Raw genomic sequence first — 18,474 nt, 5'->3', positions numbered from 1 at the left:
AGTCGAGGGGACCTTCCTCAACTCCCCATTTATTTCCGCCACCCCCTGTTTGTTCCCTCCACTCCTGGTTCTTTCCCTCCGCTCCCCATTCATTCTCCTCGCTCCCTGTTCATTCCCCCCTCCCCCTGTTTGTTAACCCAGCTCTCTGCTCCCTCTCCCAGCCCTCTCCCCCCACACTCACGGGCAGGAGCAAAGAAGCAGCAGGAAGCTGGTGGTGAGAGCTGGGGAAGTCTCCATCTCATTTCTTGGGAAGCTGGAGACAGCAGGGGAACAAGCAGGAAGCTGAAGACAGCCTTTGAAGATATTCCCTTGTTATCTCCAGCCTCCTGCTCATTCCCCTGCTGTCTCCAGGGCTGGAGATGAGCAGGAGAAGGAGCAGGGGGCTGTAGAGAGCAGGAGGCTGGAGACAAGCCCCTGAAGATAAGCTGGATACCTCCCCTGATCTCTCCAGCCTTCTGCTCATTCTCTGCCACTGCTGGTGAGTGGGGAGGGGGGGCAGGCTGAAAAAGCAAGCAGGGAGCTGGGGGAATGAACGAGGAGGGAAATGAATGGGAGATGGGGGAATGAATGGGGGTAGGGGGACGAATGAGGAGCTGGGGGAACCAATGGGGGTGGGGGGAATAAGCCTTCTGCTCATTCTCCTATTCTCTCCAGCCTCCTGCTTGTTCTGCTCATCTCTAGCCTCTGGAGGCTGGAAAAGAGTCAAGAAATAAGCAGAGGGCTGGAGATCAGCAGGGGGCTTGGGGTACGCTGTAGCCCCTGGGGGAGCCTGGAACCCTGCAGGCAGGATAGTCCATGTGCTGGGGCAGGGGACCACTGATGACCTGTAGGGAGTAAATGCAGGTGCGCGTACACCCCCTGAGCATGACAGTGCATCCCCTCAGAAAAGGTGCCGCCAACACAGTCGGCAGTGCCTGCGGACGGTCGCCACTTGCCACCACCCCCCCTGCCACCAATGGCATCTGAAGGCAGTCATCAATTGCTGCTGGCCACCGCTGTCACTGCCAGCAGTGTCTGCAGGTGGTTGCCAACCCCTGGTTGGCACTCGCCACCCCTCCCTCCACTGCCGACAGCCCCGGTGACATCAGCAGGAGTTCCCCACTTACCGCTGCCACCACACGCTGCCATCACCAGTGCCGCCATGCCCTACCAGTGGCTGGAAGCACACAGTGTTCATGCAGGGGACCCACCCCTCCTAAGCAGCCCTTACACCCATAGTCCCCCTACACCTACCCACACACTGACTCACATCCCTCCACACCCACCCACATCCCTCCACCCCACTTCCCATCCCCTCCTACAATCCCCACATCCCCCCATCACATACCCACCATGTGATAAGGAAGCCAAAAGTAAACATGAAAACATATAGATATTAGGATTTATTTTATTTGGATGCTAGAGACACTGCTAGGCTTCCAGTTTTCTTTAACATTGAAAATATAGCCAAAAAACATTGACCATCTGATCAATCCCCCTTTTTCTCTTTCTCTTGTTCTAATTGTGGAAGAATATGGATTTTGGGGCATTTTAAAAAGTGAATTTGTGATGCTACTTCACCCGTCTAGCTGACACAAGGGGCTACTGTCCCCAGATACTAAGTGTTTGGGCCTCAGAAGCTCCTGAGGGCAAGGAGCCCTGAGCTGCTGGCCAGGGCAGGTTTTTATACTGCTGGGGCCAGCACAGGCTCTAGCTCCCCCTGGCACCAGATCTGGGAAGAGCCAGACAAGGTTATTTTGCCCCAAGTGGCACAATTTGCCCCACAACAAAGTGCATGTCTGAGCCAAATGCCCCAGCTCAAATTTGCACCGCTTCTTTTTGAGCTGTTGCAAGCGCACATGCCTGCATGTGTGGACATGCCCTTAGAGTTCTCAGATCCTCAGTCAAGCATGTCCTCCTGGGCACTCACTAAGTTGCTCTGCTTGGGACCCACATACCAGACCCATGTGCTTTCACACTTTCTCAAGTCAGAGCAGTACCTTGGCACAACCCTTTCTTCTCTGTTTCTACAAACACCTGTGGGAGAGAAAATCTTTTTCATCACTTCTGAGAACTGGAAGCTCTTCAGTTCAATTGCATAGCCCCCAGGAGTAGTATTGGCTCCCTTGGCCTCTCCAATTACTTAACACTCCCTTTCCCAGTGCCCCAGGCTTTCTGTGTTACAATCTGCCTCAACCCGAACACCTGATAGTTGAAGCAAACATACACACTCTAAAAATAATCAGTTACCCTGCACTGCTCAACAGAAGTAGAGACCCATATAAAATAAAGAGCACCTGTATGGCATTCCTTCATTCATTTCCTCACCACTTCTGATTTGCCTGTGGCATTTGAGTCAATATCTTGTAAGGAGTCTCAGGTCCTTCCTCTTCTGCCTGTGGCTTCTCCTCTGTAGCAAGGAATTTCCTTGACCTGACTAGTCAGTTTTCTGAAACTCTCTCTGGCCCCTTATGGTAGGTCTTCACTGATACCAAGATTTGACTGAGGCTTGCCATGTGAGCTGCCCATCTCTGTCTATACCTTACCATGTGCCAAAGCATTGTGCTTTCTGGTCTGTGAGTAGAGCCCTTTCACAAACCAGCCTGAAGACTCCTTATCTGTCTTTCTGTGCTTGGCTGTCACTGGTGGCAGTAGAGACAGGAAGTAGGGTACAGATGGACAGGGAATTGTGGGGCTGTGGTGGGCAGACTCCCTGTGTTCATAGTGTCTAGTACCCAGGTGAGAAAGGGTGGGGTAAGAAAAGGATCCACCTCAGACCCTGGTTCTCATCAGAGCTTCTGAGCTTGGGCTGGATGAAGTTGAGGGGTCACCATAGGGGTTTACTGTGTGGCAGGTTGGAGATTTGAGTTTGAGGGAGTCCTTCAGTCTATCCCTGGTTTAGTGAAAGGGTCCCTGGAGCCTGTGCCTTTTGTTCCCCTCTTCTCAAAGCTTGTGTCATCTTCCAGTTCACTCTCCCTGGAACAGTCCACAGCTCCAAATCCTGCCTGGGAAAACTGGACTTCTCCCACACAGATGTGCTCCTTAGCCTCCCCATTGTCTTGTCAGTGTAGTCTTATAAACATATTAATGACTTTTTTATTTGTTCAGTAGCTTCGTCAGCTCCATAAAACCTATGCAGGGTTTATGATATGTGACAGGCTTCCTGTCAGCCCATTGCTGGCCTGCTGTGAATGGAGGGGTTGGGAAAATGAATACACAGCATTCATAAAATGAATCAGAATTCATTAGTTGGACAAGGACAGGTCCTCCAAATTGTCACAAGCAAATGAGGAATTTATAATTTCATAAACTGATTATTAAAAGATAAGGGCAAAGCCTAATAGAGCCATGTTGATTTATATTAGCTGAGGATCTGGCCCAGAATAAACTGCCAGGTGAAGGCTGCTGAAGTCTTGCAAAAGTCTTGAAACAGATATTAAGGAAACATCTAGGACACAGCTTGGCAACGTATTACTGCCCTAAACCAGAGTTAGTGACCTGGCTCCCTGCCATGGACTGCAAATTCCACCCTTCCCCAACTCTGTGCCTCCCCCTGGGAGCTCTTTTCTTAAAAATATCCATTTTCTTACCCCAAATTACTTCTAAGACAATAGAGAAAGGCAATGGATTGAAAAACATCATCTATTTCCAGACACCAGCAAAGAAGTCTAGATTGGAACTAATGATGTAGATATGAAATACTCCATATCCATTACCAATGTCCTCTCTGTGTCAGAAAATTTCTTTTTTCTAGATGGTTTTCATTCTTCTATTACAAATAATAAACAATTATAATATGGCAAGCAGTTTTATTTACACTTTTTGAAACAATACAGCTCCCTTGTTATAAACACAACGAAACTGAATTGCGTTTTAAGGAGGAATTGAAAAAAAAAAGACGCAGGTGCTTTTGTGCACACAGGAAATCTCTGTGACTGGAGTAATGTGAAATAGGAGGCTGCCATGATATGCTGGAAGAGGTTATTTCTGCTACAAATTGAAGGAGAGGTTAAGTTGACTTTTGGTGGAGTCACTTCTCTCTGAAAGCTTGTAAATGTCTGTGCCAAAGAGAATTTATCCATGCAGCTTGTAAAATACACTTAAAGAACAAATACGTTGCCTTTGGAATACATCATACTGCACCAAATTTAAAAATTTACTGGAAAGGATGTATAAGATATTTATTCCCCCTTCTTCACCGTTCATTTCAAATCACACAAGTTGAACATTGTACTATACTGTGACTAAAATGTTTTTCAGTATAAACATTTCCAGCAAATTTTCTTAAAGATAAGTTGGCTTGCCAGGTGATGTTGCTTTCTCTCTTGATGACAGGTGTGAGCAAGTATTTTTTTTTACATGGGAAAACAAATTAATATATTTTCTAAGTTCTTTGCAGTTCCAGTCACATAACCATGGGCTATGGTGTTTATCACAGGCAAGAGGGGACATTTTTGTGGAAGTCCCTCATTAAAATATTAGCAGCATCTGACTGTGTATTGCTATATATTTTATAGGCCTCTCATAAAAATAAGAGGCATACTCTTAAGAAACTTTCTTCAAAAGGAATGCCTATAGACTCCCATTGCCAGGAGTTACACAAAAAGCAAATATAAAAAGGCACATTGTTAAAGCTAATGCAAACAACCTTATCTGGAAATTTGAAGGCAAAACTAACATTAAAGTCAGTGACAATTCTGTCTGGGTAAAGACTGAGGGAAAGCCGAGTAGAAATCTTAGGATTTAGCCTCCTTAGGAATTTTGGCTAAAAAAGACAGGATAAGCAAGGGTCTTTAAGGTTTGGACCAGTAGTGGTAAAACACAGCAATGCATTGTTTCAGGTAGCTATCCTATTCCATTGACTTCTTCAACCAATAGCTAAAGGAAGCATATTTTTTCTCCCTCTACTACTAATACAGTGCAAGCAGAGAATCAAAAACTGAAAAAGAAAAGAGAAATTAAGTTTCTTCAATTATATTAAAGATTATGTTACATATACCATGGGCCAGATTTTTAGCAAGAAAAACAAGGTAGGTCAACCAAAGTAAATATTAGTACTAATTTATTTATAGCTTTTGCTAAAATGATGCAGCAAAATTAACAATAAAATTATGTATAATAATAAAATGATATAATTTGTGGTTATTGGCATATTACCCACTCTACTAATTTAAATGAAGTAAAAATGAACATAAGCTACAATGAATAGAATAACAAAATCAAAACCAGGAAATTCTATTTGGTTTTGGCTCTTAAAATGCAAATCACTGAAGTAAATGGTCCCTAGCCCAGTTTACTTCCTCTGAAAGTCTGACCCAAGGTGTAACTATGCAAAGTACAGCCTGAAGCAAGGCTAATGGTCTTAGCTCCTGCACACATAAAATTCACTATAACAAAGACCTTGATCACAGCAATTAAAACTTAATAGGCCAGATATCTTTCTCCTTTCACACCACTTTTCAGCCAAGGAGGTTGAGCTACATGTTAAAACCTGCCCCAGAAGAGTTAGTTGAAGGAGGTTGCATCTACACATGCTATTAATCTACACATGCTATTAATGAGCTTTAAGCTTGTTGCACATTAAAATAAAGTGCAGCAAGCTTTCCCCAAGTGCATGTCTATACATGTACCTGTCAGGAGCAAATTTGCTCCCAATGGGAGCAGATCAATGCAGGGCCACTCCTGCTTTGCTCTGCCTAGGAGGAGCTCTGTGCTCCCCCAGCTGGAAGCCCTGGGCTGGCAGAGGGCACTGAGGTCAGGCCTGGGTTCTGGGGGGCAGAGGAAGCTCTCCCACCTTTGGGTCAGCTGCCTCCCACCCATGTGCCCCGATCAGCAAAGGTGGGAGCAGTGAAACTGTTCCTTGCCCTGGGCAGGTGCCTTCCTCCCAGCCCTGCATCCTGATCAATAGATCAGAGCAGGGGCTGGGAAATAGTCAGCTGCCTGCCTCCCAGTGCCATACCCTGTTGGTGCAGGGGCTGGGAGGCAGCTGCCCCGGGGAGGGAACAGTTTCCCTGCCCCCTGCTGCCTGGGCTGCCTGGGAATAATTTACCACAGTAGCTACTGTGCAGTAAATCCACACTCTTTATCTACAGGTAGTAGCCAACCATGCAATAGACTAATTTACTGCATAGTAAATGCTGCTCATGTGTAGATGGTGACACTTTACTGTGCTGTATATTAGTCTACTGTGCAGTAAACCATCTCATGTAGATGTGCCTGGATGAACTCCACTTTGTCACAAACACCATTTCTCTGTGGTATATATCTCTACAACTGTAATATCAGAAACAGTTCACTTGATCTCTAGTTGTGTGATAGCCAACATCATGCTGAGAAAAAGTTGTACTGAGAAAAGAATAAACTCAACAATAATAAACAAGAATTATCCATGAAAGAGTAGGGTGCAAGGACTTCTCAACAAGCCCCATATGATCAGTTACATCTAGCTTGGGACAATAAACAATGATTCTCAGTTGTAGAAAACAAGTTTATTTTAAAGTGGAAACACAATAGACATATGTTCTCCATTTTGTCTTCTTTTTCACCATCTGGTTTTTATTGCTGTTAGGGCAGCCATTAGAAACAATGTGAAATATCTGATCTTTGTATTATAAAGAATTCTAAGATTAGTAAAGAGTGAACTCCCAATGATTCAAAAGTTTGAACCTTCAGTAAGGTTGGCTTATCTGAAATTGCTACATTCTCTAGATGAGCAAGATCTGTTTGTCAGCCTCGCCCTGGTTACCGGTGGATAAATCCTTGTGTAGGCGTCTAAATGGCACCGACGTCCACAAAAAGTGATTGGATAAACCCCATTCCAGTCACTGAAAACCCTCTTAGGAGCCTTTGTTTAGGCCCAGGAAGATCCCTTAGGCACCTAGATCTAGACTTATGAGCATGCTCAGAAGTAATCCAGTTTGAAAAGTTAGGTACCAAACTCCTGTCCAAATTCTTTTGTGATCCAGATTGCAGGTAGAAGGTGATCACAAAACACACCTAACCACACTGACAGCATTGAGTTCAGCAAGGTTACTCTTTACTTAAGGAGAAGACTATCATGGCTAAAATAGCTTAATGGTTGGAGTGTTTACCCAGGATGTGGGAAACTTGTGTTCTAGGGCCTCCATTTAGTCTCTGAACTACTCCCATTGGCTGTGTGGGGAGCCTAGGTACCTGACCCTATTTGGTTCACCCTCCTGTGGCAAGGCATTTGTTTTTAAATGTTGTAATATCTGAGTGGAAACTTTTATAAAATGACTTAGATCAGGCCCTATAGTTTATGTCACAGAGACATGCCACCAGAATCAGCATTCTTGTTGTCACCCTTAGCCAAGCAAAGACACAGGATAAGAGTTTATTTATAGAAAATAAACTCTTGTGTTACTTGTAAAAGTGCCTCTTCTAGTTAGGGTTGAAAAATGTAGTTGCATAGCTTACTTGATTACATCCCATGATATGCTTTTTTGTGTGGATGGGTGTTCAGTAACCTGGTTAGTAGATTTGCGTTCTGTTTTTACAGAAGGCTTATTTATTTAGGGCCTGATCAAAACAGCTCAGGTCTAAGGATTGGTAATCCTTTTATTGGCTTCTGTGATCTTATGATAAAAGGGAAATATGCATTTTTTCTGTCTTTAGCAACATCATCTCTGATATGTCCAATGGTTTTGGGTTCTTATGTATTTGTTTCTATTGTTTTGCCCAGATTTAGGGCAAGGTCTTGACCCCTGGTTTCTAAAATAAGTTTTTTACTGATTATCGCAATGATACAGAACTTACTGTTTTTCTTTTTCTTTAATTCCAGGATGTGGAATGTTTACCTTTCTGTCATCTACCATTGCTGCCATCAGTGGACTTCTAATGGGTTATGAATTAGGACTTATCTCAGGGGCTCTTCTCCAGCTGAGCAGTATACTAATGCTCTCTTGCAAACAGCAGGAAATAGTCGTAAGCTCCATCCTTATTGGGGCCTTACTAGCATCACTTACTGGTGGATTCCTGATTGACCGATTTGGAAGGAGAATTGCTATTATTGTAGCATCTTCTTTATTTGTATTGGGAAGTCTGATCTTGATACCCAGTGCATCATATGGGATACTTATTGTAGGCCGGATCACTATAGGCATTTCCATATCATTATCCTCAATTGCAACATGTGTATATATTGCTGAGATTGCACCGCAGCATAGAAGAGGCCTACTTGTGTCATTAAATGAACTTATGATTGTGACTGGCTTTCTTTTTGCCTACATTTCAAATTATGTATTTGCCAGCGTTTCTCAAGGCTGGAAATACATGTTTGGCCTTGCAATGCCATTAGGGGCTTTGCAAGCTGTTGCTATGTATTTCCTTCCCCCAAGTCCTCGGTTTCTTGTTATGAAAGGTAATGAAGAAGCTGCTAGCAAGGTACTGGGGAGGCTAAGGGCAACTTCAGACACTGCTGAAGAACTCATTGCCATCAAGTCTTCCTTGAAAGATGAACATCAGTATGGTTTCTTGGACCTATTTCGTTCAAAAGACAATATGAGGGCACGAATGCTAATAGGTCTCACCCTAGCGTTTTTTGTGCAAACAACAGGACAACCTAACATTTTATTTTATGCATCAACTGTTCTGAAGTCAGTTGGGTTTCAGAGCAATGAAGCAGCTAGCTTGGCCTCTACTGGAGTGGGAGTGGTGAAAGTAGTCAGCACAATCCCAGCCATCAGTTTTGTGGATCAAGTTGGAAGCAAAACTTTTCTGTGTATTGGTTCTTCTCTTATGGCAGTGTCTCTAGTCACCATGGGTTTGGTGAATTTTAATTTACATATGAACTTCACAAATATCTGTAGAAGCCAGTCTCTAGAAGATTCAGTTTTTCATGGATCAGGAAACCTGACTGCCAGTAATGACAGTCTCAGGAACCAGTTTGGCAGTATGACTTCACAGGATGGAATATCACTAAATACACTAAAGAAATCTAAAATGGCTAAAACAGAGGAACAGAACAGGACAGTTTTGGAAGGAGACATGATCTCTACAGGAAGTCAAATGAGATCGAACATCAAAACAGAAACTGTGGAAGTCCCACTACTTCTGAAATGGATCTCTCTGGCTAGCTTGCTTGTTTATGTTGCTGCTTTCTCCATTGGTCTGGGACCAAGTAAGTGGTTCATATTTTTTATTTCTTATAATGCATTATTTACAAAGGGGTTAAGTGCTAATGTAAAGCATCCATGAATCACTGAAAAGTTAAGTTTTAAGTTTACAGAAGGCAAAGCATGGTAAACAGCAGCCCAAGCTTTCATCATACCATTCTGCCACTAAACCTCTGCTGGAGAAGCCAGCTCAAAATGATTAGAGAGCAATTCAGTCTTCATTGCCCATTCAGCCCCTTGCTAATGGTGATGTGGACTACAAAGGATTGAGAAAAAACTTAAGGCTATGGTACATCTAGGTACATACAGAAATTCTAGGCCCGTTAAAGTTAACAGCAAAGCTCCCTTTAGTATCAATGAAGCTAATTTATTACTTCCCATCATGACCAACTGCTGTGAGATTTGAATCAATATCGCGTACTTGAAAAAAAATCTGTGTCCCATTGCCCCTGTTTTTTCATAGATTTCATAGCTATTTGGGCTGGAAGGGACCCCAGAAGATCATCGAGTCCAGCCCCCTGCCCCAGGGGCAGGAAGTCAGATGGGGTCATAGGATCCCAGCAAGAAAAACATCCAGGTTTCTCCTGAAAGCGTTCGAAGTAGGTGCTTGAACCACCTCCGGTGGCAGGCCATTCCAAACCTTGGGGGCTCGGACAGTAAAGAAATTCTTTCTTATGTCCAGCCTGAAATGGTCTTGCAGTAGTTTATAACCATTCAATCTTGTCATCCCTTGGGGCGCTCTGGTGAACAAACGTTCCCCCAGATCCTGGTGAACACCCCGATAAACTTTTAGGTGGCCATCAGATCACCCCTGAGCCTGTGCTTTTCCAGGCTGAAGAGTCCCATGGCTCTCAGCCTCTCTTCATAAGGTCTGTTTTCCTGATCTCTGATCATGTGTGCGTCTCTCCTCTGCACTCTCTCAAGCTTCTCTACGTCCTTTTTGAATTGTGGAGCCCCAAACTGGACACAGTACTCCAGCTGTGGCCTCACCAAGGCCGAGTACAATGGGAGAATGATGTTCTGGGATTTGCTTGAGAAGCATCTATGGATACAAGCCGGCTTTTTTCTCACTTTACTAGCTGCAGCATCACACTGAAGGCTCATGTTCATCTTGTGGTCAATCCTGACCCCCTAGTCCTCCTTGTCCATAGTGCTAGTCAGCATAGCACTGCCGAGCCTATAGACATTCTGCAGGTTTTTCCTCCCAAGTTCTAGAACCTTGCATTTTTCGGTGTTAAACACCATCAGGTTCTCATCTGCCCATTTCCTGAGTCTGTCAAGGTCAGCCTGGATCACCCGCCTTTCATCTGGTGTGGATGCTTTACTCTAACGTTTGGTATCATCGGCGAACTTGGCCAGTCCACTTCTGACTCCAGTGTCCACATCATTAATGAAGAGGTTGAACAAAATAGGTCCAAGGACAGAGCCTTGAAGGACCCCACTGATCACAGGGCACCATGACGATTGACTTCTGTCCACCACTACCCTTTTGAGCTATTCTGTTTTCTTTTAATTCTCCCCATATCCCCCATTAAATTTTTTATTTCTTTACCATGCAAATAATATCATATAGACATTAGAGCTATGCAAAATTTCACCAGGTGTTTCATTTCGATGCTGTTTCAACTCATTTTGAGCTCAAAACAGTGAAATCTAAATGAAACAAAAGTCTTCAAAACAGCCTCGAAATGAAACGAGGGCACTCAAAACATTTCAAAAGTTTTGAAATGTTTCAAGTTTGGAAGCTGCGCTTCCTTGCAAGGAAACAGACTCTAAGGAGAAGGAAGGGGAAAAAAGGGGGAAGAACTGCTCTGATATTGACTGTGTAGCTGCCCGGTGACTGTGATCCTTCTCTGAGGTCCCTTCCTATCCCAGTATTCTGGGGGAGAATCAGAAAAAAGTAGGGGGTGCAGGGGGTACACATACACTCCCTGAGAGTACCAGTGCACCCCCTGACTAGCCATACTTACCACTTAGGCAGTGGGTGGGGGGGACAGGTGGGAGTGCTGGTGTCCCACCTGCAAGCGCTGGCCAATCACTGCAGCTGGTCCCAGAAGTGGCCACAGCCACTCGGGCAGCAAAATTGGCTGTGGTGCCCCCCTCCCCCCCCAGTTGGTAAGATTGGCTGTGGGGGCCACCCCCGAGCAATGAGATAAGCTGTGAGGGGATTCTGCCTACCCCGGTTGGTGGGACTGGTCTTGTGTGGGGGGGGCATATGGCCCCGCTGACTAAGGTGGCACCAGTCACCCATGATTTTTACTGACTGGCTTTCTTGCCTGCATTGCATGCCAGGCCAGCCTCTGGCTTCTTTACTATTCCTTCCACAGCATACACACCAACTGCAAGTGCTTCCTCAGCCCGACAAAGGGTTTTTCAACCGAAAAGTTTGCAAGATATATTTCTTCAGCTATTCAGTTGGTCTACTACAAGATACCAGACTGACCCAAAGAATCTTGTCTGCCAGTGCCATGTCCTTAGACCAACACGGCTACAACCTACACCCCTAGCACCTGTCCCTAGTCAGCTGACCGGAAGGACATAGGGCCCTGGGCACATCTAAGCCCCAGGGCTGGGGCTGGCAGGGAGAGTTCTCTGGCAGCTGCTGAAGAAGAAGCTCCTGCAGGAAAGGAAAGAAAGGCTCTAGTTTGTGACAATTTGGCTGTCTGAGATGCTAGTGCTACTGTGCTGCTTACTTACCTGTTGTTATTTAAAGTGGTGGACTGAGATGAGGCTGTAGGGGAGGAGGAGACATAATTGGGGCACACTACTGTGTTGTATAGAGGCCCCAGCTCCAGTGAGGGTGGACCATAACACACACACACACAGTCACATGTCACAAGTATTGCTTGTCAGCAGCTTGAGGTGCAGTTTCCCAGAAACCCTTACACCTATCTCCTTGAAACATGACAGGCTTTATGGCCTCAGCAGGGGCTACCCTTCCTGCTGTTTTTATTTAAACATGGCATGAAATGACAAAGTTATAGGCATTTTTGTGATTCCCCATTATAGCTTATGGGCGAAATGTTGAAACATGTCAAAACAGTGAAACAGTTTCATTGAAATGAAATGGAACAGTGCTTTGAAATGAAAAAAAATGATGAAATGAAACACTGGCCCTCTGAAATCGAAAACAGAAGTCGAAATGAAATGGTGCTGTTTTACATAGCCCTAACAGACACCTCTCAGGACAGCTCATAAGCCCATGTTAAAAGCTCTGATAGCACTAATTAGCTTAGCAGCACCAACTCCATGATTAGCAAGGCTGAGGATCTGGATCCCCGACTACCATACTGCTTAGATATGGAAAACCAAAGTAAAATAATGCCCTATACATTACCCATACAGTGTCCTCCTCCCTAGAAAAATAACCAAAAGAAACATAGACAGACAGCAGACCGTACCATCTAATGGGAAACACTGAAACTAAAGTGTGCTTTTAAACCACCCCCCTTGCAGGATCCCCAGTAACTATAAGCTCAGGAATGTATCATTTCCTTGTTTTTCACTAACACATGATATGTTATTTTACCCATCAGGGGTTGATTTGTCAAACCAGGTTGCAGAATGTGCACATAGAAAGTCTATTATTTATTAACAGGCTGTGTGCGCCTATATGCCTTGACACAAACTAGGCTTGGAAACATCCTGTACTCTTTACACTTAATTACGATAAGAAGTTTGCCACAAGCATAATAACCCTGCTGTTACACTTAAGGCGACCCTTGCAAATATGTATTTATGTAAGATGTTGCTCATTTGGATAGCTGCAGCCTGCAAGAGATAAACATTTGCTGTTGCAAAGATACTAAGGCACAGCAGTTTAACAGCATTACTCTAGCAAACTGCAGTACATTATAGACAGTCTGCTGCCATTGTCATTGGTACAAATCCTAAATTACTTCAGTAAATGCTGAGTTACTGCAGATTTATAATTATGTATGGAGAGCACGAACATCCCAAAATCACAAACAGCAGGGACAAATTATACCATCAGTTCCTCTTACACTAATAGGATTTCTGGGAAGTTTATTAAAACTGATCATATGGTCATCTGTTTTATTGGAATGAATAGTGTGATCCAGCTGTAAGGATCCAATCCTGTTCACTTAACGTGGAAAATTTTAAATGTAGGTACTTTAAAATTAATCAAGCAGTCTGAACACGGGCACATTTGCAATATGCTTTGGAAATAAAGCCAATTCAAATCGGCTGATGAATCTATACAATGTAAAGTTACATGTTATACTTAGACTATACTTATTCTGTGGAATGCTAAACCACATTGAAGTTAGAACATACCGCGAGGTGTCACATGTTAAGGGTTAATAACATTTTTTGCCTACACAGCTCTGACTTGTCACTGGAGAGTTAGTGAGCAGAAGTGCGGCTAGGAGCCAGGACACCTGGATTCCAGTCCTGCTTTTGGTGTGGGGGCTGGGACCAGTGCATCCTGGGATGCTAGGGGACTGGAACTTGCTCAGTTTATTTCTGTGGAACAGATTGAAGTTACTTTAACATGAGCATGGCCCAGAGGTAACCCTTGCCTGAACTATGAGATGCTCAGAGGGCACTTAGCACAGGTTAACAAGTTTTATATGTGGATGCTCACATTTTAAGTGTCCTTAGTATGGTCTAAGTGTAATATGTAACTTCATCCTATCTTTGCCTTTTAAGATCGTGAGGCAATTAGGCTTGCTCTTTGGGCATTTTCACAAGTGATCCAATACAGTGATTCATCTACTTCCACTTACACTCTGTTTTGATTCAGTACCATCACATACATTGATCTCACCCCAGGGCAGGGGGTTGGACTTGATGATCTACTGAGGCCCCTTCTGACCCAAATATCTATGAATCTATTAAATACATACTGTACTAGTCCCAATAGCCTCAGTTCAAATAAAAACACATGCATGTATTTGATACTGAGAGCAAGTGTTATGCTGGAGTCTGCATTTTGCTCAGCAGTCTACTGGTTAACACACTTGCTGATGAAGTCAGAGACCTATGTTCTAGGCCCATCACACCCCAAAGAAAACTTGCTTCTCAAGGAGCAAGCAATTGGGAATGTGATTGTATATGCTAGTGGCTAAGCACTCACCTAACAAAACAGACTTCCTTTCAGGCCTGTTTATGTATTTTGCTTTATATAGTCAGTGGATAAAATGGATAACTAGCATTACAGCCATATGCCCTATGAAAGACAAACTAAGGCCTGAGCATCATATGTGACTCCTGGCTTTTACTACTTACAGACAAAACTCTTAAAGCTTTCTTATATTGTATGGATTTCTTATATTAAATTTACAGGGCTTTTCTTACTGTTAGCTATAAAAATGCTCATTAACAGCAAACAAACAACTAAAATGTTTGGGTTTTTCATTCCCTGAATGTGCTAAACTGGCTTGTCAAAATGCTTACTCTTAAGCCATGGCCTATATGAAAGAGGAAGGGACAGCTATGCTACAAGGTAAGATCCAGGATATTCTGGATGGCTCAGCACATGAGAACCCTGAGGTATTGTCAAATCTCCACTACCCTTTCAGTGGATGCCACATGCATTTCCTGCTGTGTCTGATCTTACTTTTTCCTCTACATACTCTTTTGAGCAATTAAATGCGGAAGGTGACTGGGATACTAGCCCCAGGTGCCAATTGGATGGAGCACAAAAACAGCAGCCACCATACTGGCCCAGCTGCTGCTACCAATACAACCTCCCCCCGCCCCCACCCCACCCCTGAGCACAGAACTGCACAGGTATGCCTCTGTTTTTAAGTAATGAGCACCATAGAAAAGAGTGTCCACAGTCATAAAAAAGTTGCTTACATCCTTTCCCTGTTCCTCACAAGCCATGCAAAGTTGGCCACAGTAGAGCCACTGGTCTGTTCTGAATGCATGTGGTATTTAGGACAGACTTCATTAAAATTCTTTTGGAGCATATACGTAACTTCATCAATTCTTTATGGCAGAATATGCATAGTACAGGTCACTAAATTTCAGCTCTTCAATCTTTTTTTTCTCTACTGGGCAAGGACTTTCTGACTCCAGCCAAAAGTCTAGTGACTGGTCAGGCTTCATTGGTAGCTATTTTTAATGCTATATACATCAATGGTTTCTTCTTTTTTCAAAGTTATCAGAAGCAATTGAAGTTTTGTCATCTATCATTCACTAGATATCACTATTTAGTGTTATTTATTGATGTCCCCAGACTACTAATGGGCACTGAATAAAAATGCTGCAAGAGAAATGTAAGCATTTTTGCATTATAAAAGAGTCATAGACAAGCATCAGGGATATAGCTTGTAGCCATGTTGGTCTAAAGAAGAAGCAGAAGCAGAAGCAGACAAAACTCTTGTGCTAGAAGTGGTATCTTTTATTAACTCAACTAAATAGTAGCATAAAATTTCTTTCTTTGCAAGCTTTTGGGTCCAAACACCCTTCTTTAGGCAGAGGAGAGTTCAAAGATTGTAAAAGTTATCTCAGATAGAAAAGAAATTTCATCTTGCACAGGGGAAGTAAAAGATAGTGTGGTTCCCCTGGGTTTTAAAGTCCATTTGTGAAAAAGTTTCTCTGTGAATATGCAGATTAAACAGAAGCCAAGCTCCAGCAGGTTTCTTCCCTGATGGTGTCATATGTCAGGCAGGGTTTGGACCCAAAAGCTTGCAAAGAAATTATTTTTTTTTTGCTACTAATTAGTTGGCCTAAATAAAATATATCGCCTTTAGCACAAGAGTTTTGTCTGTTTCATAGACATGTGAGCATCTGCTTAGTCATGTTTTCATTTCATCGTATAGTATTTTCATGGTACCTGGTATCTTTTATGCAGGCTAAGAGGGGCAGCTTCTTTTATCTGTTTTGCATTAATTAAGCTTCATGCAATGTGATCCACCTTCTCATTTGAACTCATTTTTAGCTAATAATTAGGTCATGTTATAGGTATAAAACATCAGTGTCACACCATGCTGCAGAACGGTATGTACCCATCTGTCTGGTGATGTTTACCAAGGCATTGCAAGCTCCTGTTAGCTAAGGTGCAGATCTGATACACCCTGAAGGCTTTGTTTTCATTTGCCAATTTCTGGCATTTAAAAAAAAATAAATTGGTGGGCATCCACCCTTAGCAGGAAATACTTGCACAACACATAACTAATGTCAACCTGAGAACTCTTGTTTGATTCCAGGGAGTGTTTGCAAAGAGATAGGGTCTCGCAGAACCTACTACCAGTAATAAGAATTTGCTGTGCACTGTACTAGAAGTCTGTGTCTACAAATGACACTATGCTTAACGCAGAATACAGTGGACGCATCTCTACAAGATGCTTACTGTAGAGCTGCCTAATTGTGAAATTATAACCATCTAGCTCATGGTCTGTAGGGGATTGTATCACTCAGCACAAATTAGAACAGCCTCAAGCTTGCTGTACCCTGTAGAAGGCTAAGGCCAGGGCAGAAAAGCAGGTAACCCAAACCAGTTACATGTGGTGAAGAAGAGATTCTGTCCCCAAGTTTACATTTATTTCAGCATGTAACATTCAACAAAACCAGACAGGGCTCAGGACAATGGTAAAACTAATTTAGATAAGTAGAATTCTGCACACAGTTCTGGAACTACAGGGAAGAGTAACCATCCAGATAAGATCTGCATTATGCAGAGTTTGTAAAGCTATGAAATAGATAACACTGATTTCAGTTATAGAAACACTGGATTTACAAAACTTCTTCCAAGACATGTGGGTGGTGGGTTTTTTCTTCTTGCTATTCAGATATGTCATATGGCTTTTATTCTATGGCAGGGAATGCATTTGTTGAAGGGAAGATAATGACATTTCCCCATTTTGGCTATGTATATGTAACCAAACACTATACAGCATGACTCTTTCTTCTAATGTAAGATCTTAACTGGTCTCTATGCAATGGTAGAGGTTTGGAAGCAGCTGTGATGCACTTTGTGCTTAATCCTCTGTGGTATAAATTGCTGAAGCTTCCTTAACTTTGTTCTTAGGTATCTGCAGAGGACTAAGTTTTCACTAGTAAATTCCTTAAGTGCTGCAATGGCGGCACTAACTCCAGGATGGGCCCTGGTAGAATGCAGCATCTTACTCAGGGAAGAGATTTTTGTGCACATGGTTGTGAACTTGATTAGAAAGTAAGAGCCCAAGTTAATTCTAGAGTAAAGAAAAGCCAACACAAGGCCAATACAAGGCCAATCTCTACTGGAGATGTGTGAAACTGATAATAAGGAAACCTAGAGCAGAGTGAATCATGCCTGGTTTCATTTTTTTTTTTTAAACAAACACAGACTTATGGTAGTTTTGCCAAATCCAGGCAGCCTCATTTAAAATTCAGATGAGCCTGAAGCCAAGTTTTGAATGAAACTGAGCTAACTTGTGCTTAATGTGGAAACTATGTGAAACTCATCTATTTTATCTGAGTTTCACATTGAGCCTGAGGTTTATGACAAAACTCAAGTGACAGAGGAGATCCTATTCGAAGTGACTGAATAAAAGATTCTCATGAACAGAAGTGCAACCGCTACAGAACGTGAAGGGAACAGGTTCCTATCCACCTTTTTATTAGGCAGTAGCAGTCTTCTTCAGTGTGGAGACAAATCCCATGTATTCTCATTTGGCTTATAGCACCTTTTTATGTGGTTTGAGCTATGTTCATAAGCCCACAGAAACCAAAACCAAGGAACAAAACTATTTTTTTTCAGCCATTCCACTCGATTTTGTACATTAGATCCACTTGTTGCATGGGTCAAGGTTAAAAAAAATTAGGCTATGTATATCCATTGTACCTCCCTGTAGCCTATTCTCTTTTAACACTCAAAGCAACTTTAACACAGAACAAAATAGTTTCATTTTTGGCTCTGTGCAGCCTAGGGACATGATAGCAAGGATGTCAGGCCATGCTCATATTTCTGAGCAAGATAATATTTGAATCTTTTTTTCCCTCCCAACATGATACTACTGGACCAGTTATTGGACCTTGAGGGCTAAGTCCTATTTCACTTTATATATCTACGTTGCATATACACAGCTGCATTGGTTCAGGTTTTGTTATTTACACGCAGTTTAGGATTATATTGTGCCTTGCAGTGAAATAGGTTCATCCTGCCCACCTAGAGCTGAATCACAAACTGTCAGTGACAAACTTGCAGTTATAGTGCAGTGTATATGCTGTTTGGGTACATAAAAATGAAAAAGAACTGAGAAACTTGAAAATCTGGCAAAGAAAATAACTGAGGGAGGATAAATATTTCTTTCAATATAACCCATGGTCCCTCAGAAGATGTGGTGACATTTTTATGCTACAAAATACCATAAGCCATGTCACCCTGCAACAGACTGGAAAACGCAGG

General features: G+C 42.9%; 1 protein-coding gene across 2 annotated transcripts in view; it reads left to right on the top strand.

Moving 5' to 3' along the window:
* Positions 1 to 18,474, top strand: part of SLC2A12 (solute carrier family 2 member 12) — a 47,734-nt gene that overhangs the window by 3,146 nt on the left and 26,114 nt on the right. For both annotated transcript variants that reach the window (XM_019538089.1, XM_019538087.1), the window contains exon 2: positions 7,781 to 9,118. In XM_019538089.1, the coding sequence (XP_019393634.1) occupies positions 7,781 to 9,118 (1,338 nt within the window). The remainder of the gene's footprint in view (positions 1 to 7,780; positions 9,119 to 18,474) is intronic.

Source organism: Crocodylus porosus, unplaced genomic scaffold (genome assembly GCF_001723895.1).
Source record: "Crocodylus porosus isolate Cpor-Errol unplaced genomic scaffold, CroPor_comp1, whole genome shotgun sequence".
NCBI lineage: Eukaryota > Metazoa > Chordata > Crocodylia > Crocodylidae > Crocodylus > Crocodylus porosus.
This window is presented reverse-complemented; position numbering and strand designations above follow the sequence as displayed.